General features: G+C 35.6%; 1 protein-coding gene across 2 annotated transcripts in view; it reads left to right on the top strand.

Moving 5' to 3' along the window:
• SEMA5A (semaphorin 5A) overlaps positions 1-26021 on the top strand; it is a 679502-nt gene that overhangs the window by 522550 nt on the left and 130931 nt on the right. For both annotated transcript variants that reach the window (XM_069077034.1, XM_069077023.1), the window contains one exon: positions 22962-23079. In XM_069077034.1, the coding sequence (XP_068933135.1) occupies positions 22962-23079 (118 nt within the window). The remainder of the gene's footprint in view (positions 1-22961; positions 23080-26021) is intronic.

The raw sequence follows: 26021 nt of genomic DNA, 5'->3' as shown, positions 1-26021 counted from the left end.
GGAAGAGAAAATATTTAATGCAACATTACTTTGCTCTTTTTCCATTACTCATTCCTCCCCCCCCCAATATTTCTTTCCTATCTATGAGAGAGACATGCCATATAACAAGGCTATACTTATTAGAGGGGGAAAAATGAAAAGAAAAAAAATTAGCAAAATTCCTCAGTTCATTGTGAATATCTGCAACGTACCACACCCATGGACTGCCAAATGTTGCAGAGGAGTGAAGCTGTTTCATCTCTCTTCTTCAAAGTATCCTTGTTCCTTATCATTTTGCAACATACACTCTGATGGATTTGTGTTTTCTTGACAAATAAAATTGGATCAACGCCTCTAACCAGGCAAATGGTCCCAAAGAATTGAAGACAGAGGGAGTGTATTCTTATGACTAAGAAATGTCCTCAAATGCCTTTTTTAAAGGGGACCCAAACACTGAAGAAAAAAGTGACTGTCATAAGAGGACTAGCTAAAGGGTGACATAACAAAGTCATATTGTGCCTGTCACCATTTTTATTGGTCCACTTCAGTTCTCTGTGTGCTTCATGCCTGTCCTCCTATTGTCAATGTTGGCAGTGTCCTAATCATGGACATGAGCACTGTCAGTGGAATTACAGCATTGTTATCACCGCTATCACTATGACTGGCATTGGTATTGCTATAGGTTCACTTTGGCATATCAAAATCAGCACCAGCATCATCACTGCCATTATCAATAGTGACAGAATGTCTATGACTATGCTCCAGCTTTTTGTATCATCATCATTATGACTGGCACCATTGCTGGAGTCACTGTCTTTATCCTCATTGCTGTTTCTATCATCATTGCTTTCATCACAAAGGTTGTCACCATTCCTTTTTTCGGCTTCCCCATGGTCAGTCTTGGACCTAACAGTGTTGCAGATAACATGATTCTCATCAATATTGCTATCATCATCAGTGGAACTTTTGGCATCATCATCTTCGTCCTCATTGCTGTCAGTATGCTTGCTTCCATTACCATAAGGGCTACCACTCTCAGTGTTATGACCTTTGCTTTCTTGGCCATAATTATCAATCTCTTTGGTATTATCAGTGTGGCTATCACCATCATCATCATTATATCTGTTATCATTTCCGTCATCCTTATCCCTGTACTTAAAATTGTCCTGGATATCAACAGCATCCTTATATTGGTTGTCAAAAGTGTCAGAGGTTGTTTCCTGGTTGATTTCACCAACATTATCATCATTGCTCTTGTCTTCACTTTCATCATCTTTGGCAGATTGGGATGCAGATGGAAATGTGGAGCACATGAAGGAGTCTTTTATGTCTTCAAATTGTCTTTGGATAATTTGGGCAGGGGAAGTACGCCCAAAGGATTCTTCATCAGAACTCTCTTGATATGCACTGCTATTGGTGTCACTTGAACATGACATGACTAGATCTTGGGCCAGAAGGAAGCCTGACCTCATTGCTTCATTCCATTTCATTGGGCTTCTTGACTCCCCCTCTATCTGCAGTTCTTGCTCTTTCTCTCCCATTTGTAAAACTTGTTTACTTCTTTCAACAGATTCTCTAGGTGCTGGCTGAAGAAGAGCTTCCAGCTTCCAGGTTAAGAAAGTGGAGACAATGACTTGTTTTTCCCCAGGAATTGACTGGGATTTCCTGCTAGGCTTCTCAGTCAGGAACACAGCTCCAGCTGGAATTTAGACTGTGAACAGAGATTTCCTCTATTCATTTTTTCAAATACAGAAACTGATATCCAAAGGGGAATACTTGTCTTGTCCAAGATCTCACAGATATAGAGTAAAGTGAAGATTAAACCCCACCTCATCTGACTTTTAATCCAGTGCCCTTTTCACTATACCAAATCCAAAGCTCTCCATTGCAAATATTGTTTTTTCAAGAAACTTGTTTAATTAATTTTGACAAATTTTATTTAATACTGACATGACTTTTAAGTTTATTCTAGAATAAACCTCACTCTTCCTTTCTCCTTCCCTTACTTGACAATGATAGAATTTTTAAAAATGGTATACTTAAGACTTAAGAAAGCTAACTTTTGTCCCTATGGGAGATGACTTCATTAGTAGCACCCTCTAAACAGTTCAATTAACAATCCAAAGATATAATTGCTGGGTATCATTGTGAGTATTTATGAAATGGCATAACAGACTATTCAGGGAAATTAAAAATCAGAAATGTAGATTTTTGTATTCTAACTTCATTACATAAAGGAGGAAAGTGAGATACCAAACCTTTCTTTCAATTTTCTTGTGTCTGTAAAAATCCCGTCTTACTTTCTACTCACACACCTTCCTATTAAGGAAAAATGGTAGAGTTCCAAATTTCTTCTGTATTTGAATCCCCAGTTAAAAACTTGTACAGTCCTGTCTAGGAATTAGGAGCACTTGAGGGTGTGGTTTTGGGAGGAGATTCAGTTATGAAGTTTTAAAGTGGTTTTGAAGATTGAGGCTATGCATGAATAAAGGCTAAATTAATATCTTTTGAATTAATTAATAATAAAAATTGATGCCTTAACTTTATTTACCTAAATAATAAATGCTAATAATTTTCTGTGCAGTATTTTATGCTTTCCCAGACAGGCTGATTATTTCATTTAATCCCCCTCCTTAGCCTTATCAGTAGGGCAGATAGTATTCGTTCAAATGTTTCATATATTGCATATATTGGAAGTAAAGTGGGAAGGTCACTGGCTCAGGTGTCAGAGGATTTGAATTCAAATAGTGTTTCTGATGTGACTGCATATGTGATATTTTGTTCTCCCCCTAAACCTCCACCCCACCTGGAAACCATAATGATTTATACTTTATATTTCAAAGTAAAGGCTATGTGAATAAAAGTAAAGCCCTGTGAAGGTGTCAATCAATGAAATTTTGATTCACAGAACTTGAGAGAAAACATAATCCTCCTATAACAATGATTTGTCTCCATTTGCATGAGAATTTTTTTTGCTGGTCATCCTTAACACTTGTTAGCCTCTAATGATTTCATTTAGTCAGTGGAATTAGTACCTCGTTAAGGTAATTAGTATGGAGATTAGGTTGGCTCAGGGCATTTCCTGCTTGAGGGGGCACAGCTTTGTAAAAGACAGAGTTAACAGGTCAGCACCTTAGTGATTATATATTCACCAAAGAGACTTTTCTGCTTCTTGGGGGAAAAATAGATGCATGGAGTAAAAATTTGAAAGATGCAATTTTTCCCATTTATACAATAAGCTCTTCCATTAGCCTGCATGACCTCTAAAATTCACTATAGATAATAATCCAAAGGGATGATTGTGATTTCTAACCTAAGGAAGCAATAATTAGGAAGATAAATCTGTCCACCCCTTCCCCAAATCTATATGCCACATTCCATACCTAAATATCTAATAATTTATTTCTATTATTGTTTGAGGTTGTAAATTATTCAACGAATACACCCTTTCCCAAATAGACTTTTAGAGGGCAAGGGGACTTTCTAGGATCAAGGAGATCATCTAGCCAATCATTTAATTTTCAGATGAGGATGTGGAGACCCAGAGTGGTTGTGACATGCTTGTATCCACACAGGTGCAAGTGGCAAAGCCAGGATTCAGACTCAGTCCTTTTGACTCCAAACTCAGTGCTTTTCATGGTGACATCACTGTGACAACACAGTTTCATAGAGCATGGAGAAGTTAAAACATTTACCTGATAGCTGAACCCAGGTCTTCCAGGCTCCCAGGACTGATCCCTACCCACTCTGCTGCACTTACTCTTTTCCTAGGGAAAGGAAAATGATGAAAACAGCCACATCATGGCATGATTCTACTATTAATGTCCATAAAATAACAGAAGAGTTGAAATCTTAGAAATAATGTAATCCAACTGTCTTATTTATCAGCTGAAGGAAGTGATTCCTAGAGAAATTTAGATGACTTGCCAAAGGATATGCAAATTTCACAGAATTTCAAGATTGAAAGGGATGTGAGAGGACCTCTGTTCTAATAAATACTCCTTCTAAAACAAAGATTGTTATTTATCCATCCTTATTTTTTTAAATCCAACTTGTTAGTCAGCAAATATTAGCTTTTCCATATACAAAAAAGAAAAAATATTCATAAAAATATGAAAATTCAATAAAATTTGTACTTCAAAAATAATATATTTAACATATTATTTCCATAAATGCCCTGCTTAAATGTGTTTTCCTTTGAATCACATTCTTCTTTGATGCTCTTATTTTTTTTCTGCATCTATATCATTCCAATTCTCCCTCCCACAAAAATGAATGAAAAAAAAACCCTGTTTTTATACATAGTAAGCATAATTTCAAAAATGAATCTGCTCATTGGCTGTTTCTGAAAATATCTCTTGTTCTTCAATTTCTATCCAATACCTTTCTGACAAGAAGTGGGAAAGCTTCACTTTGAGTCTTCTGAAGTAGTTTTTGGTCACTGCATTAAATATAGTTCTTATCTTGAACTTCAGTGAGCCAGTAGACTCCTTAGAGGGACTGTCTTACTTTTGCATAGGCTGTAAGTATTGAGGATGGAATTCTAGGTCAGATCCACTAGCCCATTGTTCTTCCCATGTACCAAACAGCCTCCATGAAGTACTGAAGCTTTGACAGATTATTTACATGTTGACACAAAGTACACCTGTTTAGTAATGATAATGAAATAATAAAATGACTAGTATTTACATAACACTTTAACATTTTCAAAGAGTCTTACAAATATTCTTTATCCTCATTTTAAAGACTAGGAAGTTGAAGCAGATAAGGTTAAATGTCCACGGTACATTAGATAAAAAAAAATTCCCTATGGGTTCACTGATCCTAAGTGTTTCACCTTTCAGCAACTTCTGCCTTCCTGCATGAAGTTTTCATTCAATTTATTTTGGCAAGTCATCAAGAAGCAGTACTGAAAATAAATGACCTCGGTTCACATCGTTATAGTTTGCATTAAAATGACAGGTCTGATCATTTCAGATATTGAAATGCAATCTTGGTAGAAAACTTTAAAATCTTCTGATTCTCTTTCTCATTTTAGGAATTAGGATGTTTAGGCCTTAAGAAATTATATGGAGTGTTGTACTTATAGCAGCTCAGTCAGGGTCAGGACTTGGGTGTCCTGTGATCTTTCTACTCTTTTCTCTTGCCTCCTCTATACAGGAGGAAGAAGGCCAAACGTATAAATGCTTCTGTTTTATTCTTGCCAAATTTATTTGTTTATTCATTTATCTGCTCATTAATTTAATTGTTTATCTTTTTAATTTATATATTCATTTATTTTGCCATTTGTTTTTTAGCCTTTTATTCATTTGTTTGCTTACTCTTCTATTACTCTATGTTTCTATCTGTGTATGTATGTATGTATCCATCCATCCATCTATCTATTTTACCAAATTAGAAAGGGGACATTTACTAATATTGTAAAGTATGAACATTTGGAATAAAACATCCCCTCCAAAGTCTGTTGACATTCTCCCAACAGTACATTACAGAGTCCAGGAGAAAGTAAGCATAAGTACAGAGAACACAGTATTAAATTACTCCATCACAGCTATTTATGTTAGAAATCCATTTGCCCCCTTTTTGAAGTGCTCAAATTCTCCTTAGGTGCAGTTTAGCTTCTTTCCAGGGCTCCATGTGAAATCTGCCTGCCTGACTTGTATCCAGTTGCTACTGTTGCTAGGATTTCAATGGGAAGTCCAGAATCCTCCACACCCTTTAAAGTTCTTAAGGTCTAGCCATGGTTGAAGGTTAGGGAGACCTAGGCATATGCACTCTTCTCTCTTCCTCCACCAAGTAATTTTTCCTCAAAAGTTTTGCTGCATTGTTGCCACTTTAAAAATTATCTATGTTTTACACTGGCAGAAATCTAAAACTAGGTAGCTATGAAATATCAATGATTTTCCCCAGGCTCCTTGAATACATACCCCTATTTTTTCAGGTATGATTTAATTGCTCAAAATGTACATATAGATATAGATAGATGTGTATATACATGCAGATGAACAATAATCATCATTATTGTTTAGTATGAGAAATGTTTTTGATTTCATCAACGTAGGAGCATCCTCTTTAAGGAAAATTAAAGCCGTGTCACGTTCTGTGACTTACTAGATGAGTCTTCCTGAATTTCTTGAATCTCATGGGGAAAATTATTTTCCCAGGGTCTAACAATAAGTATCAGAGGCAGCCCAGTACTCAATCCTTATTCAATTTGCTCCCCCTTTTAACTCTATAATGTTTAGTAGTCACTCAATAAATACTAGTTAATGAGTGGATTGATTTTATGTAGGCATATGGTTGTGTTTGAGTAGCATGATTGTTGCAGTTTCATTATGTGTTGTAGTGGAACCATCTCAAAGAATTCAGAATCACACCACCTCTAATCCAAATATAGGCATTTATTGAAATTGACACCTCTTGTGGAACAGGTTAAGTTCCAAGAGGAACTAGCAACTTCAGAGAAAGCAAGATGGATTTTTATAGGGTAAAGATGCAATTACATAACAGAAATTATGAATATTAAAAGACAGGAGGGGTTTGTTAAGGGATTAGGCAATAGGGGAGGGGTCCCAGCCACAATGGAACTGCACATGCAATTACCCACAATGCATACAGAAAAAAAAACACTTGGGGAGTTACATATGTATGATAATGATATTATAATAAACTTCTCTATGTCATAAATTCACTCTAGGTCAGTTCTTTACTATTACTTTACTATTACTGCTCAGGTTCCTACTTAGTTAAAGTTCCTTCTATTGTTTTAGGGTCCCATCCTGCTTGGGCATCCTGGTGGTGCTGCTTTCTAATTGGCTGAGTATTGTGGTCCTATCTAAAACGAGATGTGGTTGTGATTGAGTGCACAGATGCACCTGCTGTTTTTTGTGGGAAATATGAGGAATTGGTCTGGGGGCAGTGACTAGTTAGAGACAGTAACTGGGATCCCATCACAAGGACACACCTGCTCTCTTTGAGAAACATGAGTTCATGGACACATCTGTTGTTCTAGAAGTAGTGAAGCATATATGAAGAAGTTAGGCTATTTCATGGGAGGGGGTGGCTAGTTAGAGGCATTAAACCTGTTGTTCAGTGGGTCTATATGGAAGTTAGATTATTGGGGCAGGAGGCAGTTTTAGTAGGATTCCATCAACATGCTGTAATGTAATGAATTAAGAGCTGGCCATAGCAGGTTTAAGTCTAGTCTCTGAAATATAACATCCTGGTCAATCCAAGGCAAGCCAACTATTCTCTCAATGACCCCCAGAGTAACTCTATAAGATTCTAAGTTACAGAATCATTACTGATCTTCATTGATAGACAGAGTTGATGATCTGCTTAGGTAAAAGGACTTTCCTCTTTGCATTTCCTATGCCAATGAAATCCCAAGTATAGTCTGAGAAACAAAAAGGATGTTTAGTTATATGAAATGCATTTTTAACCTTCTTTTTGCTCTGAATAGCAACTCTCTAGATGTAATTGCTGGTGCCCAAATCTTACAACATACACATGCATATACACACTGAACATTCCCATTGGGGGTAAAAGGAATAGGAGATATAAATGATTGGTTCTTCCTTCTCTTGTTTTATTTCTAGAGGGTAACTAGAATTCAAGAAATTCCACTAAATAATGACTTTTAATTCAATGAATTTGACCATTGAACATTTACCTTCATTTTCACAGACATACAAACATACCTTTTTTCAGGTCAAAATATTAGTAAGTACATCCTATGGCTTGGCCATCTGTCATTCCTGGCATATTGTTCCACCTATGTGACCCCTAAACAAGACTGTAAATGTCACAACATGAAAATGGAAACTCCCTGTGGCTCTTGGTTGTATGTGGAATTAGAGCTCCTGGACAATATGATTTCTTTATGATCAACACTTAGAGATCTTACTGTCCTAGAGAACCAGTGTCCTCAGGAAGTCTTATACTTAGGGAAGCTATAACTTTTCCCCAAAAAAGTCTACATGTTTATTCTGGAGAAAACTTTACCACAAGATGACCATGACTATGATTTAGATGATTGAAACCCATAGAGAATGCCAATGTAAACAACTAAGCTTTGTGTTTATTCAGAGTGGAGTCTTACATTGATGTTTGCATTAAGTAACAGACCAAAGAAGATATCTTAAGTCTGATTGTAATTATTGGATTCCAAGACATCTCATTTAGTTATTTCAAAGGTTCCTAGATTTGCTGATATTATTTTTTCTTCTTCCCTTTTCTTCTCTTTCTCTCTCCCTCTCCCTTACTTTCTCCTTCTCCTGCTTTTGAATAAGAAATTCATTTGAAATTTGTGTCCAACTTGTTCAGGTCTGAAATAGCAACCTCAGAGTCAAAATTTATAAACACTAGAATAAAGTTTAAGGTTGTAACTAAAATTTATCTTAGGTGGTTATGGTGTTATCAAGTATCTAAAATTCAAACTCAAAAGCAATAATATAAAGATTATAAGATGATACTATACTTTTAAAATCAGTGTCATATTAAAATGCTAATTAAATATAGGTAGTTTTCCAATAAGTGCACTCTTAAAAGATAGACACTAATTAAGATGTTATTTCTTTTTTTAATTTTTTTAAAGCAATTGGGGTTAAGTAATTTGCCCAAGTTTACACAGCCAGTTTTTTTGTGTGGGTGTTAAGTATCTGAGGCCAGAACTGATCCCAGGTCCTCCCGACTCCAGGGCCGGTGCTTTAAGATGTTATTTCATTGTTTCATCAGACAAAGCATAAACTACAGGGTAAATTATTTAATATCTTTTCCTTCATATGTGCTATGATTTTAAACAGATGTCTTTTTAAAATAGTCTGATATTTGCTTATGTGACTTGTGACCTAGTCTAAATTATTTACCCCTTCAATATGTTTGTTTAAAAAAAAACTTGTAAAATACATTTACCACCTTTTAGGTCCTAAAATTAATCTTCTAACTGTTCTTCTAGCCTTTCTTCAAACCCATTTTACATATACCCTCTAGAAAAAGTAATCTTCCTAAAGACCTATTTGACATATATCACCCATCTCCTCAAAGGTCTTCAGCAGCAACTCTTTCACTATTGAATTGTCTAGGCCTTCCCACTCCAAGGACTTCACAATCTTAACTTAACATTCTTAATTGTTCTCTCTTATTCTCCCATACAAGAACCATCACAACTTATTGCATATTAACTCAGTGCCTGACATAGTAGATGCTTAATAAAGGCATATTTTGACTAACTGACTAGTAGAAAGTTACTTCTCTTCTCTGGGCCTCAGGTCTCTCATCTGTAAAATGAGGGAATTTTGATATAATGACTTCTATTGTTATTTCCAGCTAAATCTGAATCCTGTGGATTGGACGGGACTTTTCAGTGTCATATAAACTAAGGCACTTGGGAATTATCTGACCCAATCCTCTCATTTTCCAAATTAGGAGACAGAGATCCAGAAATGAGAGCTGACTTGCCCACAGGGACCAATTACCATAGCCTGGGCTCAAATGATATTTATCTTTCCCAGAATCTGAATATATTTCCACTTTTATGACTATTCCCCTTATGTAGAAGGTTTTCTCCCTCTCTTACTCCAGATAAAGGATAAATTATATCCTTTTTTTCAAATTCCAATTCAAATCTCTTCTTCAGCAAGCTTTCCCCAACTCTGGTAACCTATGGTGCTGATTAGCATTGTCTCCCCTATTCTTGAGTTTTTTTCTTCTTTACTTTGTATTCTTATATGAAGAAAAAACCAAGCTGTGTTTTTTTCCAACTTGGGAAACTCCATCTATACCAAGAAAGATCCAGTCTCAACCTGTCTAGAACTCTAGAAGTAAGTCTTAGGGGGTTGTTTGAGGCACATAAAATTAATGGACTCACTGAAGGGCACACAGTTAGTAAGTGTCAGGTACAGACTTTGAACCCAGATCTTTCTGATTCCAAGATCAACAGTCAATCTGGCAAGCTGTTTTATCCAAATCTAATATTGTCCATTTGTTAAACCTTTATTATGTGCCAAGAGTTATTCTAGGGCTTGGGAATGGAGAGACAAAAATGAAATAATATTTTCTTCCCAAAGGGCTTGGACTCTTTGGGGAGAAACATATTGAAGAAAGGTGGTTCTGCTTTTCTTTCTTCATGGACATTGAATCTTAGAATTAAGAGACCATAGAAATAATTTACTTTAACCTATCATAAGGAAATGGCAAACTACTCTAGTATCTCTGCCAAGAAAATCCAAAATGGGGTCCAGAAGAGTTGGACATGACTAGAACAACTGAACAACAATTATTTTTCCCATTAAGGTATTAAAACATGGAGATATCGAGTAACTTGACAATGGTCATGCAGGTAATAAGTAGTAGATAATGATTCAAAGTCATGTCATCAGATACTAAATTCAGTGTTCTCTCTGCTACTAAACTTTGTAGTTAATTAGAAAGAGTTGCTAAGGACACGAAATTCATAGGTTCAGATCTCCATGTTCAAATTAATATCTCAAATTCTTCCCTAAATTTGGATTGCTATCTCATATATTAACTAATTCAACAAATTTTTGTTAAGGACTTATGCCTTGTAGAGATCTGGGAGACATATAATGTTCATATAAGGCACAACTCCTGCCCTTCAGGAGCTTGAATTCTAGTATGACTATATGACACAAACACAGATTATTATAATACTAAATAGATAGTTATAGTACTAAAACATTATATGAATAATCTATAAGAAAGGCAAAGAAAAAAGTCCCATATGAGGTCTGGAGATTCATTGCAACTGCATGACACAGTAGACTGAGTATTGGGCCTGGAGTCAGGAAGATCTCAATTTATTTCTAGCCTTAGAAATTGGCCCAGCAGTGTGGGCAAGTCACTTAACCTATGTTGTGCCTCAACTTTCTCTTCTGTAAAATAATAGTCTTTGCCTTTCAACGTTGTTGTGAAAATAAAATGAGATGGTATTTCTTAAATTGCAAACCTTACATACTACATAAATGCTAACTATTTTTCTTTGGTCGCCAGGGGAAGAATGTGAGAGTACAGGTGAATCTGTACAGATCCATTATCTTTGTATATGGTGGATAGTACATGTATAATATAGACAGAGAACACATATGTTTATTATTGTCTCATTCAGTCTTCTCATTTCAGAAGTTAGATGGAACAGAGGTATTTAGGTCTGCCTTCATTAGTCATCTTAATGCTTAAGTGCATTTGCCAAATGCATTCTCAGTCAGTAGTCCAGAAGAAATGCATTTATTTTTCTTGTTGATTTGTCTAATGGCAGTATAATGCCAACCACTATCTCAGAAATATTCTTTTGGGAAGGAACTTATTGGTAGCACTCAATCCCTTAATGTCACTGTAAAGCTATTTCCTGTCCCAGGAGAGACTGTAACTTAACAATCTTTGATTTCCATTGGAGATGTTTTGAATTATAGGCAGCTGGAAATGCCTACTATATGGTAGAATGTGTTCATGTCACAGAATATGATTGCATCATGGATTGTTCTGAGTCTGAACAGGGCAGTAGTTCTACCCTGACCTACTGTGGTGTTTAGTTTCATTGTACTCTAGCCCATGTTTTCTCCAGCTGTGGATTATTTTACCACTAGATTTTGAAAACTAAAGGTTGTTCCTTTAGGGCTGCTCTGCTAAATGCTCTTCTGCTTTTTGAATTGATCTGCCTCCGTGTCTGGACTACCAGCAGCTTGTTTGGTTGTTGTCAAAGAGAGTGGTCTTGAGAGCAGGTCTGAAAAGGTCCACTTTGGTTCAAGTATCCAATTAATAAGCATGAATTAAATTACTCCTACTTTGCCAGGAACTATGCTTGACACTGAGAATACAAAGACTAAAAAAAAAGTCCCTGCCCTTATTCTATCAAGGGAAAAAAACATACGGACACCTGAGAATGAGTAAATTTATATACAAAGCAAATACAAGTGATTGGGCAATGGGGCAGTGGGGGTCACTAGAAGCAGAGGAGATCAGGAAAAGCTTCCTGTGAGGTAGTTGAATTCTAGGATGAAGAGGTGAGAAAAAGTACATCCCAAGCACAAGGAACATGCTATATAAAAGCTCAGAGATAAGCAATAGAATGTTATATATGATGAACAGCAAGAAAGACATTTTGCCTGGACAACACAATGTGTGAATGGGAATAACATATAATAAACCTGGAAAGGTAAATTGTGGTTAAAATGGGAGGCAGCCAGGTGGCACAGTGGATAGAGTACTAGGCCTGGAGTTAGAAAGACTCATCTTCCTAAGTTCATATATGGCTTTAGATACTTACTAGCTGTGTGACCCTAGAAAATCAATTCCATTTGCTTTCATTCCCTCATCTGTAAATTAAAGAAGGAAATCACAAACCCCTCCAGCATCTTTACCAAGAAAACTCCAAAAATGGGGTCACAAAGAGTCTGAATGAATGAACAACAAGACTGAACAACAACAACAAAAGCTAAGTTGTGGATAGTGTTAAATGTCAAATAGGAGAGTTTATATTTCATCCTAGAGGCAATAGGGAGCCACTGAAGCTTATTGAGCAGGGGAGTGAGATTAAGTCTCTGCTCTAGGAAAACCATGTAAGTAGCTATGACAAAGATGAACTGTAGATAGAAGGACTGAGGCAAAGAGATCAATGATCATGTATATCGTAGTCTAGTTGGGAGTTGGTCAGGGCTTAAACTAATGACTGTGCATGCTAATGAATAGTGCAGAAGAGTTTGCAGAGTACTTTGAATATAATATCTCAGTTTATCCTCAAAACATCTCTATCAAGAAGATGATATTATCCTTATTTTTCAGATGCAGAAACTAGGGCTAGTAGAGGACCCAGGTCTCTGGACTTCAAGTTCACCACTCTGTTGATTGTTTTTTGCATGAACTATTATCATTATTAATGTATATAATACTACATTTGTACAGCACTTTTAGGTTACTAACATTTCCTCACAAAAACCTTATTATGTATAATAATTAATATTATTGCTCTGATTTTAAAAATGAGAAAACTGAGATCCAGAGAAGCTATTTATTGACTGTCAACTGTCAAAGTTTCAGAGCTTGGTCCTTCTGACCTTTTGGTCAGGATATAATATGTAATATATATTAATAATATAGAATGGTAAAGTATAATAATATATAATCCTTACCTTCTGACCCTATAGTCAAAAGTTGTTTCATTATGCCATAGTGATTGTTTACCTATCTTTCATTTTTGGACAACTCCAATTTTAGAGTAGACATACTTTCTTCTGTTAAAACTAAACCTACTATGCCTTGTAACCTCTACCTATCCATTGATTCAGGCTCTAATCTCCAGACACCTTCTGCATGACAGCACATTCTTACTGTGTTCAGTCTAAATATACTAACCCTTTCAAATCCTTGTTATGTAACATACAGCTCTGTACCCCTCTCCCCCCAGACCCCTCCATTTTGGTAACCTCATATAGATGAGCTCCAGATACTTAGTGTTTAGTATAAAATCATTGGCAGCCCAGAACTGAATAAAATAATACAGATGCAGTTTGATCATTAAAAAACACAGTGACTGCCACATTTACCATGTTCCCAGCTAGTGTTAGTGATCTCTCACTGACCAGTCAATTAACACCTGCAGGGACAGACTTTTCAAGCTGGGTCCTGTTTGTTAGAAAAACCTCATTAGCTATTTTGTAGATTATATCCTGGTGGGTGACTTGTGTTTATTGCTTTTTATCTAGCATTTGTTTTCTGGAAGTAATAGAAGTAATCCAAATTATGGATACTAGGAAAAAAAACCCTGAAATTTAAAAGGTTATTCTTTTCCTTTTCTTTTGGAAAACGAATTTACTGATCTGAATTGTAAATCCAGAGTTGTCCCCCTCACCCCCTGGGAAACTATAAAATATTAGAGTAACAAAGTATCTATGGATCTCCTAGTCCGGATGTGGGGAACTTGCAACCTCAAGGCCACATGTGGCCCTCTAGGTCCTCAAGTGCAGATGTATGACTAAATTCAAGTTTCACAGAACAAATACCTTTAATAAAAGAATTTGTCCTGTAAAACTTGGACTTAGTCAAAAGGCCACCCCAAGGATTTGTTCTGTGAAGCTTGGATTCAGTCAAAGGGCTGCCCTTAAGGACCTAGAGGCCCACATGTGGCCTTGAGGCTACAGGTTTCCTATCCCTGTGACCGATCCAACCTCTTTACATGAATGAAAAACCATTTATTTAATGGCTACAAGCACTAGGGATGCTAATATGAAAAAGGGAACAAGCTCTTCTTTCAAGGAACTCACACTCTAATTGGAGAAGACAAAATACATAGAAAAATCTATTTGCATCATGAATGGAAAGACGTGGAAGTCTTAAGGTTCCTCAGCAAAATGGCTTTTGGTAGGGCCCACAAGTGATTAAGATATATTGGTGTGATGACCCTGAAATGCAAGGAATATTTAGCAGACTGGCTCAGTACCATTAGGACAGCAGTAGTGGAAATATGGCTCATAGTAGAGCAAGAATTCTGGAATTCCTCTGGTAAGAATAGGGATTGAGAGGAAAGGAATAAGCAACTGCACAGGAGAAAAGAGGGAAGGGGACTTTGGCAGAAAGATTGAGAGTAGGGTCCTGGCAGCCCGAAGTGGTTTCACTTGATGTTAGCTTCCTTAACTTTATAGCTGGAAAAAATGAGGACCAGAAAAATAAAATGACTTTCCTAATAGTTTATATAACATGTTTATTGTAGGGTCATCAATGCTAATTTGCTTTCCAGGTGATAAATTGGAATCTGAGATAGTGACTGGGTTGATTTTGTGACATTTACTGTTTAATCTTAGGGACTCAATTTTTTTTATATGTTGGCCCAATATTATGAAATTATTGCTATCTTCTGAAAATTAAATGTAAAAACCAGTCTCATGAATTATATTTGAGTGTATTTCAGGGCTCTATAGTGATGATTTTACATAATAGATCATACAAAATAAAAGTATTTGGGGATGGAGAAAAATATTAGACATTAAGGTTAAAGTTAATTTCTAGGGGCATTTAAAACCCAAACTAATTTTAATTTTGTAAAATATCTCAATTTTTTACCTTGGATCACTCTGTCTTCAATATAGCCATTCACTCCAGCTCAGGGCATAGAACTTCGGAGATGGAGAGGTCATTCACTCCCAAGAGTTCATTTAGTCCAACCAGTAATTGAACAGGAATCCTTTCTAGAAGATTCTTAATAAATACCATCCTGACTCTCCTTGAAGATATAGCCTTTTAAGACAGCTCATTCGTACCCAAATTGCTTAACAAGTCTTTCTTAGATGTAGCCAAAAACTGATTATCTGCAACTTTTTACTCATTATTCTTACCTCTCTTCTCTGGGACCAAACAGAAAAAAAAATTGAAACTCTCTTTCACGTGCCAGACTTTCAAACATTGAACATCACAATTTCCACTCCCCTACTTCTCCCCCACCCCAAACAAAAACCCCACAAACATTTTCTCTCTAAAGTCAAATACTATTAGTTTATCAATCCCACAAACCCCTGCTGATAAGGTCTCATGCTCTTCAAGCATCCTACTTTTTTCTCTCCTAGCAATTCTCTGGTCCCTTAATATCACTCCCATAATGTGTCTCCTATAACTGAACGTTACAGATGTGGTTTGAGCACATTTGTTATATAGAAACGGGGATGTTATTTCAATATGTCCAGTGTCTAGCACAGTGACTTATATCTGTAAGAATAATAGCTAACTTTTAGATAGCCCTTTTAATGTGGTAGGCACTGCATTAAGCTCTTCACACTTTTCTCATAATCTTCAAAAACAACAATTGATACAATTATTATCTTCATTTTTCAGGTAAGGAAACTGAGGCAAACTGAGATTTGAGACTTGCCCATAAAAAGAGCTTAATAAATGCCTTTTGAATTAAATATTTGAAAAATTTTCATGTTAATAGCCAGAAGCAGAATTGCCATGAGATTATGGCTTTATAAATAGGGCAGTCAGCATTTTCTGCATTATTATTATATTTGTGTAAAAAATGCTCAGTACTTCTCATTTATTTTCTTATTTGTACATGATGTGGAAAAAAAAATCCCACAACAAATGTATGACCAGCCACATATCAACCTTGAATGATTGTCCTGGGCATTCACCCTTACAATGCATGATAAGCACTACTTTGCTCAGGAAGGATGAGGTCAATGTCACTCCAATAAGTCAAGATCTGATCTGTAACATAGTGCCTGGAAAGGGAATTTATGTCATATGGATGAGCACTCTGAACTCCCAAACATGTTTAACCCTCCTGGCTCACCCTTGGGAAGTGCCATCCTGACAGTTGAGTTTTATCCTCTTACATATGCTTTCTACCAATCTCAAAATTTGAGGAGGAAAATAGCAAGTAGTTCCTCTATTTACAAATCTTTGAGATGAATAATCTCTTGCTCTGCTCAAAGATATAAACAAACTACACGAAGTAAACAGGATCTGTTCTCGATTTGTCAATATCATATAAGTAATGCTAGCATTTCTACTTCACATAATAGGAAATTAGATAGTTAATGCATTTGTTGGATAAATAAGGCATTTATGGTACAGTGCCAGGCACTGTACTAAGGTCTGGGGATCAAAATGCCACCAATTGAGAAAATGCCTATCATCAAAGGGCTTACATTCTGAGGAGACTGGGGAAAGAGGACACCAAGGGGAAAACTGGAAAGGGGCAGGTTAGGGGTGAAAGGTTGGAATGGAAAGCAAGGCTGCTGCTGGCAAGGAGATGGGAAAAGCCCAGAGAATTGAGCTCCAGGAATGAAGTCATACTATTTTTGTCCCCTAATTTTAATAATCAAAACTTCAAAATAATGGATTTTACCATAGAGAAACAAATGCATTGTCAGTAGTCCAATTCTGTATCAGGAACATCATACATTATATAAGTTACATGATACTTTACAGAATTATAGAGTTAGAAAAGAAATTAGAGATTATTCTAACTCTTAACTTAAATTATTTCCCACTATAACCTTTCCAGTAAGTGATCATCTGTCTGTTTGAAGACCTCCACGTAGGAGATAACCCACAACAATTCTTTTTACTTTTGGACAGTTCTAATGGATAGAAATTTTTGTCCCCTAAAATCAAGTTTAATCATACCTCTCAGCAAATTTTAGTTCTTTCCTCTCCCACATGACAGATTTTTAAAAATTCACCCTACCCTTCCCTAGTATTTCTTTCTCCAAGATAAACATCCTAATTTCTGTCAAACAATCTTTATGTGACATGGACTCAAGGCCCTTCTCTTTCTATCTCCCTTTCTTCCCTCCCTCTCTTTCTACCTCCCTTCCTTTCTCCCTTATTCTTCTCTCTTTCCTTCCTTCTGTCTGTATAGTTTTTATTTTGGTACCAGGTGTCGACAAATAATTTTTTTCTGGAAGCATTTTACTTACAGTGAAGGTATTCCTAAAATGAAATTTATACTAAACAAACAAATAAAAACCAAATGTAAACACTTCAGGTACACTGATATATATAACTTGAATGAATCTGACTTCTTTTTCTGAAAAGCTTAAATTCATTGTAATGTATAGGCTAGGTATATAGTCAGTCGACCAGCATGCCTCCATATGGCACCTGTTCCATTTGGTTTCCACAGCATATTTTCTGAATGATGCCTGTAATGGCATTGATATGTAGAAATTAAATGCTGTATTTATTCTGAATCTACTTTAAATCAAATGACTCAGACCATTTCCTGTGTTTCTTGATTATAATTTAATGAAAGTACTGAAAGAGCCAACCAGCAGGGAAACATTCCATCCTGCTAACTTCCAAACTGCCAGTTTCTGTGGATACTGTGGGCTACTTTGTTATATACTTGCTTATTACTTTATATTTAAAGGACTGAAAACACAGCAATTTTTATAATATCTGCTATTCATTTGTCAGTTTATTCAGCAAACATTTTTTGGTACACCTATTATAAACAAGCATAGTTCTGCCCATGCCAAGCCCCCTGCTCAGTTGATTTTCAGGGCTCTTTATTAATTCTCAGATTGAATATAAAGCTGTCTCTTTTGTCATTTAAACCTCCTCAAATCATCTCCCTCTTCATCTTTATTTCTCTAACTTCCATCAAGTCTCCTCAAACCTTACCTAATTCACAAGGCCTTTTTAGCCCCCGCTCCTGCCCCCACAGCTACTATGCTATTTCCTTCCTTGGTTACATTTCATCTTTAATCTACTCTCCAGTTGCCGTATATGTACTTAGTTATATGTAAGTCCTCACCTACGTTAAAAAGTGAGCTTTTTGAGGACATGGATTGTTTTGGCCTGTTGTTGTCGGTATCCTTAGCACTGAGCACAACGCTTGGTACATTGTAAGCTCTTAACAAATGCTTGTTGACTGACTGATTAAAAGGGATTTTACTTTTAAAACTATTTTATAATCATGAAAAAGACCAGAGTATAACCTTATTAAAAAACAACAATAATAACATTAAACAGTCATTTATTTTTTACAAAGATACTGGAATGGTTTGCTGTTTCCTTCTGCATCTTATTTGATAGATATTTGATAGAACTGAGGCAAACAGGGTTAAGTGACTTGGCCAGCATCACACAGCTAGCAAGTATCTGAGGCTGCATTTGAACTCACAAAGATGAGTGTTCCTGGTTCCAAGCCCAGCATGCTACTGCATCAACTAATTGCCCCTTACGAGTCATTTTTTAAAATAAATGTGTATTAAACATTGTTTAACAATTGTGTTAATATATGCAACACTTACAATTTACACTGTGTATTATAAAACTCATGACAAAAACAAATAAAAACTGAAGTAAAGGCAGCTGCTTACCCAGTATTCCTTGGAATTAATGGGGATGAATTTGTACCCTAATATTTCAGTATCAATAGGTCTGTGATCTAATCAATGTGGGTATGTCTACTAGGAGTTCTGCTGATAATCCCCACCCCAAGTATGGATGGAGAATGAATCTGCAGTTATTTTCAGATTTATAGAAATAGTGTGAAAATCTAGGTGAAAGTATGTATCTTTATTTCATCTGTTCATTTATTTCACTCAAATAATTTGTGTTAGATTCACAAAAAAATAGAATTTTGTAATTCAAAAGATATAAATAAAATCCATGTACACATATCAGCAACATTTCTACTTTTAAGCTCAATCCACAGTGACTTTCCAACTGAAAAAAATCCTCTCTACTCAGATATGTCCAGAATATCATATTAAACCAGAGAATCCTTGGGAATTTCCACTAAAAAGATATTTTAAATTTCTATATAAATATGAAAGTGGTACAAAGAGAACTTATATCTATGAATCCCATGAAAGGGCTGTCAAGAAGGCCATAATTTTCCACACTTCTTTAGAGAAATGTCCTGGCTTCTAGAAATAATATATTATAATGGAAGGTGGCAATAACCAGGTACTCCATAATAAATAATAATATAGATCAAAATTACTTCACTACCATGAAAATACATTTTCATCATTTTAAGATACATATGTGCATTGTATATAACACATAGATGGTATATGCATATACAAACATATGCAAATACTTTATACACACATATCTGGCCCAAAGAAAATTCAATGATTTTTTTTTTCTTTGCTTTTTGGAGGGGGGAAGGCAGGGCAATTGGGGTTAAGCAACTTGCCCAAGGTCACATGGCTAGTAAGTATTGTGACTGAGGCTGAATTTGAACTCAGGTCCTCCTGACTCCAGGGCTAGTGCTCTATTTGCTGTGCCTTCTAGCTGCCCCTCAATTTTTTTTTCTTTAAATGGAAAGTTAAGAACATTCTGAAGAATAATCGTCACTATAGGAAGAAAGCAATGTTATTGCAGGCAATCATTCATTAAAATACTGAAAAGTACTTCCATAGTTAACACTAACATATTGTTTCAGTGGTATTGAAAGCTATTCAAACTGTAGGGGAATGTGGAGTAAGATACAGCATAAAATGAAGGGAATTTCAAAATTTTGTTTCCCATTTTTCTGGGGGAGTTTTATTCTTGTTAATAACTGTCTTATAACTGACAAATGAAAATTGATTGATATGACTTTTCATAGCTCTTTAAATATGTCCTGATTGTGTTTTCCCCAATATTCATGTATAGGTTGACCATTTGATAAAAATTATATAACTAGAAGCCTGTTATATAATATAGAGAGCTCATTAAATCAATAAGTACATCTCCCTCACTTTATTTTGGAAACAGCATCTTAAATTATTGTTGTTTGGTTATTTCAGTCATTGTTTGTACTTTTATGATCTTATTTTCTGTTTTCTTTGCAAAGAGACTGGAATGGTTTGTCATGTCCTTCTCCAGCTAATTTTGCAGTTGAGGAAACTAAAGCAAATAGGTTTAAATAACTTGTCGAGGATCACACAGCTAATAACTATCTGATGCCAGATTTGAACTCAGGAAGATGAGTCTTCCTGGCTTCAGGCCTATCTACCTAGATCATACATTATATGATGCCAAATCCAATATGATTTTCATAGGGAGGCAGAATAGGGATAATGCAAAAATTTGCCTGATCAGATCAAATCTCTGGAGGAAACATTGTACTGGGAAAAGGGCCCTGGCTTTGGAGTCAGAGGGCCTGGGTTCAAAATCTTGCTTCTGATACTTCTAAACCTGTATCTCAGGCAAATCACAGTCTTCTTGGACCTCACCTATAAAATGAGGGGTTGGGCTTGATATTCTCTAAGTTCCTTTCTTGATCTTGAGCTTCCTGATAGCATTTGTGAAATCGAACACAAAATGCTATTGCTAATTTAGATATATATTTACATACATATTTAAACACAATATATGTTTACATAGTAGCATCTTGTCAGGTGAGCTCAAAGCGGGACTAGTCTAATCCTTTCTAAGCTACACTATATGTCATATTGGAGAGACTTTTGCAAAAACAAATAGAATGATGTAATGAATTCCAGTTTTTCTGTGGTAAAGGGACTGTATTTGCATTAATGATGACTTTGGACCTGAACATTTAAAAATAAAAAGGAATTGATGGAAATTTTCTCTGTAGTAAAGTGATTACTGAAAATAAATGTTCTGTATCCTTTAGGGAAAGAAGAGGAATACTTGCATAGCACTGGCTTCCTTGCCCTTTCTTCCTCTTAGTTCCTAGATATTGTTTTTTGTGTATTGTTTTATTTTCCTTTTATTGTTTGAGAGTTTAGATTTTTTTCCTTTTTGGTGGTTGTTTTTCTAAGGTACATGGGTAGGTAAATACTACTGAATGGAAATTTCTAAGTAATGACATGATACAAGAATTGTCAATATGCTGATGATTGTTCCTCTCTCGTTCCCAAATGACAGTATTCTTTTATATAAATGTTGGGCATAATGGTAACATGGAAAGGAACTAGAGAAAGCACTTCTAGTACAAGACCTTATGTTTCTCACCAAATCAATGTGTTGTTTTTGTGGGCTATCTGCCATATGCCAGGAGGGACTGGTTCTATATTGAACTCTACAATGTTATTTCACCTGATTGTGGGAGAGAGCTATAGAGTCCCTGCTTACAAAACTGGCTTACATAGTAAAACAGTCTGGCTGAGCTTGGGAGTCTTTGGATGTGTTCTCTATAAAGCAGATTATTTGTATTTCTTATTCTAAGAAAAACTCTAGCCTAGGTATGGGCAAGAGTCCAAAACTGAAAAATTCTTTCCTACTGGTTATAGTTTGAAGGAAGGGTATACTGACTTCCTTGAACTACCACTTTGTTACTGCTTCTTTTGATAACTGTCTTTGCCTTGCTCTCCATCTCTTATTTTCCTTTCCTTTGGCAAATAGTATGAAGGACCTTCATGCAAAATATCCATTTTGGGTATGAAATCTTTCATTTAGACAGAGATTAAATAAATTATTCACACTTTATAATCAGTCTAATATGATTTTACGGCTTAGGGAAAACAATTTGTATATTCCAGAACACACATAATACACAAAAGGCATTATTATACTGTACTTAAAAATACATTTTAATTTAAGATCTGTAAATTTCTCCAAAAATTCCCATGTGGAAGTATTATAATTCTAGAGCTGGAAGTGATCATCTATTCATGTGCTCTTTTGATGGATGAGTAAACAAAGACAAAGCAAGTTGAAATGACTCTTACCTGTTGAAAGTAGTCACTATTTCAATAAATGGAAATTTGTTAAACACATATATGTATGTATATATGTACATACATATAAGTTGTGATTATGTTGTTTCTCACAAATATTCTCCAATTACTTATAATTTTAAAAAGGTAGACTTTATTTCCTGCTAATTGCAAAACATCGACTGTAGTTGTGATAACATATGTGAGCTGAAACATCCATATTATTTGGTGGTATAGTTGAAGTAGTATTGAGCTTAGAGTCAGATAAATTTTACTGAAGGCACTTTTAGTGTGACCTTGGCCACATATTTATTTTGTGTTGCTAACTTCAAATTTGAGTATGTTGTTCATATCCCTGAATTATTAGAAATATGGTATGATTTATGTTCAAATTGAATTGAATGAAAAAGTACTCATGGATTAGACTCTTGAGCCTTTGGCAGCCTCATCTATTAAAAAAATGGGAATAGAAATACTTTTGTTGTCTGTCCCACAAAGTTATTGTGAAGAACTTACTTCATAAAATATAAAATTATATAAAATGTGAATTTTCCTGACTTATTCAGTCTCCCAGTTGTTTCCCCATATAGTGGTAGATGTCACATGTTTGTAAATGCAATAACTACTTGATTTTTAATCTATTAATTAGTTGTTCTTCCAGTCTCCATCTCTAATATGCAAAATAAATGTTTAACCCATTTTAATTTTTGCAACACTTTTGTTTGCTTTGTCCCTACACAGTTCCTATTCCTTTTCTTGCTCATAACAAGTAGGACCGAAAATGTAGCTAGCATTTCATAGAACAGACCAAACTGCCCTTTTGTTGACCTTTGGGGCTTATATTTGCAGTGCTTGTATTGGAGCTCAGGATCCTTACTGTGGCTGGGATGTGGTGATGAAGAAATGCACTACCTTGGAGGAGAGCTTGAGCATGAGCCAGTGGGAGCAGCGTATCTCAACATGTCCAGTAAGTACCAGGGCAGTCATTGCAATCTCCAGAACTCCTTAAATGTGTGCACATTTCACTGTTTCCTAAGCTCAAACAATATTTGTACCAAAACTTCTTAGTCTTACCCTTCCTTGAAAATCTGAATTCTACTAAATCCATTTATGGAGTCTTTATCTCACTGCCCACTTCATGCTCTGTGAACAGTGTTGCTCACATGCTTTTGTTTGTTTGCTTGTCTTCTTCTAGAGATGTGCCTTAAATGAATGCCAAGCAGTTCTGGCTTGGTAACTGCTATGATGCTGGCTCATTGGGGGAGATGGGAGAGATACTCTGCTAAGCACTATGGTTAAAAATAGAAAAATGACAGCTTCTGTTCTCAAGGGATTTCTAGATGGAAATGCTCCATTGTCCTTAGGGTACAACATCAAATGGAATGATGAGGTATTATATTTATGTTGATAATCATATCTATTTCTAATATTGAACCATATGATTCTTCCAAAGACTTTGGTGGTGAGTGAATCTACAATAGCAGCAACTGCTGATCAGGCAGAAGCAGTAGCACTGTCACATCATATCATGCTGACTATGTTCAGAGCCATCAGTCTGGAATAGGAGAGGGATATTGGTGGCTTCTACTTCAGGAATTCGCTTGGATTTTCCTGATTGATGGTAGCACTTTTTCTGCAATCGATTGGTGGTGACAAAGAAATAAGTCACTTGTCTCATTTTCCCATGGGTTCAATTATGGTTCTTATCTACCAAGTTCCCTGTAGACTCCTTTAATAATCCATAAAATTAAAAATAGAACAACACTATATTCATAAAGTTCCTTTGGGAGCTATAGTTTTAAGCCTAGAATTAAATGTTGAGAAATGTAAAAATAGAAGACAAAAATTTTAACTCATGTTATTGATAATGATACTTCCCAAAATAAAAACTATGGGAAAATGTCTATGAGCAGTTTATTTTACACATAATACCTCACACTCTTGCTCTAGAGATCAATAATTTTTTTTTAAATTTGGTACCTATTAATCTTCAAAAATGGGGGAAAGTATCTATGAGCTGTTTAATCTATCCATTCTTGATTTATACTGCATCTACCTATAATATCCCATAGATATAAGAGGCTAAAAAACCCCATAAAGTTGAGTTTTATTTGAATTCTGATGATAAACGTGATGTGGAAGAAATTAATTTATTTTAGGAGGAATAGAGAACTGACGCTCTCTTGGGAGGGACATCTGTATTGGACCTTATGGGAAGGAAGTAATTTCAAAAGTTGGAAATAGGAACCTATTCCAAGGATAGGTCATAGTGTAAGCCAAAGAATAAGGATCCTAGAGGGAGACAAAAGAATGGATAAAAGAGAATAATCCAATTTTTCTAGAATGTAAAATCCATGAGTCACAGCATGTCAGAGTTAGAAGTAACATTAGAACACATCAAATCCAATCCATAAATAAATAATTTCCATTTACAATCTCCCCACCAAGTATCATATAGTCTTTGCTTTAAAAATCTCTACTAAGTGGGAACTGACTACCCGTGAAGTCATCCTATTCTATTTTTTGTAATCTCTAATTGTTAGAAAGTCTTTCTTTCTTTACATCAAACTAAAATCTATTTCTACCCACTGGTCCCAGTTCTGAAGAAGGCAGGTTACATGCAAGATGTGAAAGGCCTTGATTCCTAGGATTGGAGCTTATACTTTGTCTGAGGCTATTTCTGAGGTTTTTGAGTAAAATGATAACATAACAGTAGGTGGATTATTCAGTCAGTAATTAAAGAATGGTTTAGAAAATGACATTTATTATATTCATTTGGAAGTTATTACATCAGCCTAGACAAGAAGTGACAAAAGCCTGAACTAGCATAGGGATAAGGGGCATGGAACAGGGATGTGAATTATATGGCTAAGGTAGATATAATATTGTAAGAATTAATTATCCATGTGGGATGAGAGGGGAGAATTGTTAAAGATGTCTTCGAGGTTATAATCCTTAGAGAATGAGAGTGCAGTAGTAACATTACTAGAAATAAGAGAAGTTTGAATTAAGGCAGATTGAAGGGAAAAGATGATGTGCTCAGTTTTAGATATACTGAGTTTTAGATTATAGCTGGAAATCTAGGTAAAGATATGTAGAAATAGGAAATGTGGACATGAACCTCTGAGAAGGGCCTCAGATAGAAGAAAAGCAAATTACTTATTATGTAGATACAGGTGATAATTGAAGTCATGGGGATATATGTTATCACTAAAGGTGATAGGAGATAAGAGAAAGATGCCTATAGAAGACCCCAGAGAACATTCCCATTTAAATCATCTGAAGAGGAAGAGCTGGTTAAAGTGATAGAGAAGGAACAATCCAAGAACTAGTAAGAAAAGTTGTTATTCCATTCAGCGTAATGGAAGCCAAGGGACAAGAGAGTACTAATAAAGGTGCTGTGTCACATGCCATAGAAAATGATCAAGAAGTGTGAGTATATAGAAAAGAAAATAGTTTATGTAACGAGAAAGAAATTAGAGGAGGGGAGAGATTATTTAATAAAGTGCTGGTGATAGAAACCAGTTAAGAAGGGGTTGGTTACAACATAGACAAATTGGACAAGTGCTAAAGTAGGGAACTGGGGGAAGGGGTTAGGCAGAAAAGAATGGCTTGAAAATTCCATTGTTGGTGATGAGGGTGAGAGTCAATAAGATGTCAACATTCTTCAGTTTAATAGACTTTGGATTGTATGAGTTTATAGTAGACTCAAGTCACAAAGATTCACTATTTCCTCCAACAATATTCAAAGCTGAACAATAAGAACAAAGGTGGTTAGTAGTGTCCAATTAACAACTTGTGTTTCTAGTGATCTTATTAACAATCTTAATCTGAGAGATAATGGAATTTGAGTTTATTCACAAAATAAGGTTCAGTTTGTTTTTTGCTTTTTGAAATTACTCTTAATTA

The sequence above is a fragment of the Petaurus breviceps genome, unplaced genomic scaffold (assembly GCF_028583685.1).
Source record: "Petaurus breviceps papuanus isolate PSGF00001 unplaced genomic scaffold, PetGlider_PUasm1.0 151, whole genome shotgun sequence".
Taxonomy (NCBI): Eukaryota; Metazoa; Chordata; class Mammalia; order Diprotodontia; family Petauridae; genus Petaurus; species Petaurus breviceps.
This window is presented reverse-complemented; position numbering and strand designations above follow the sequence as displayed.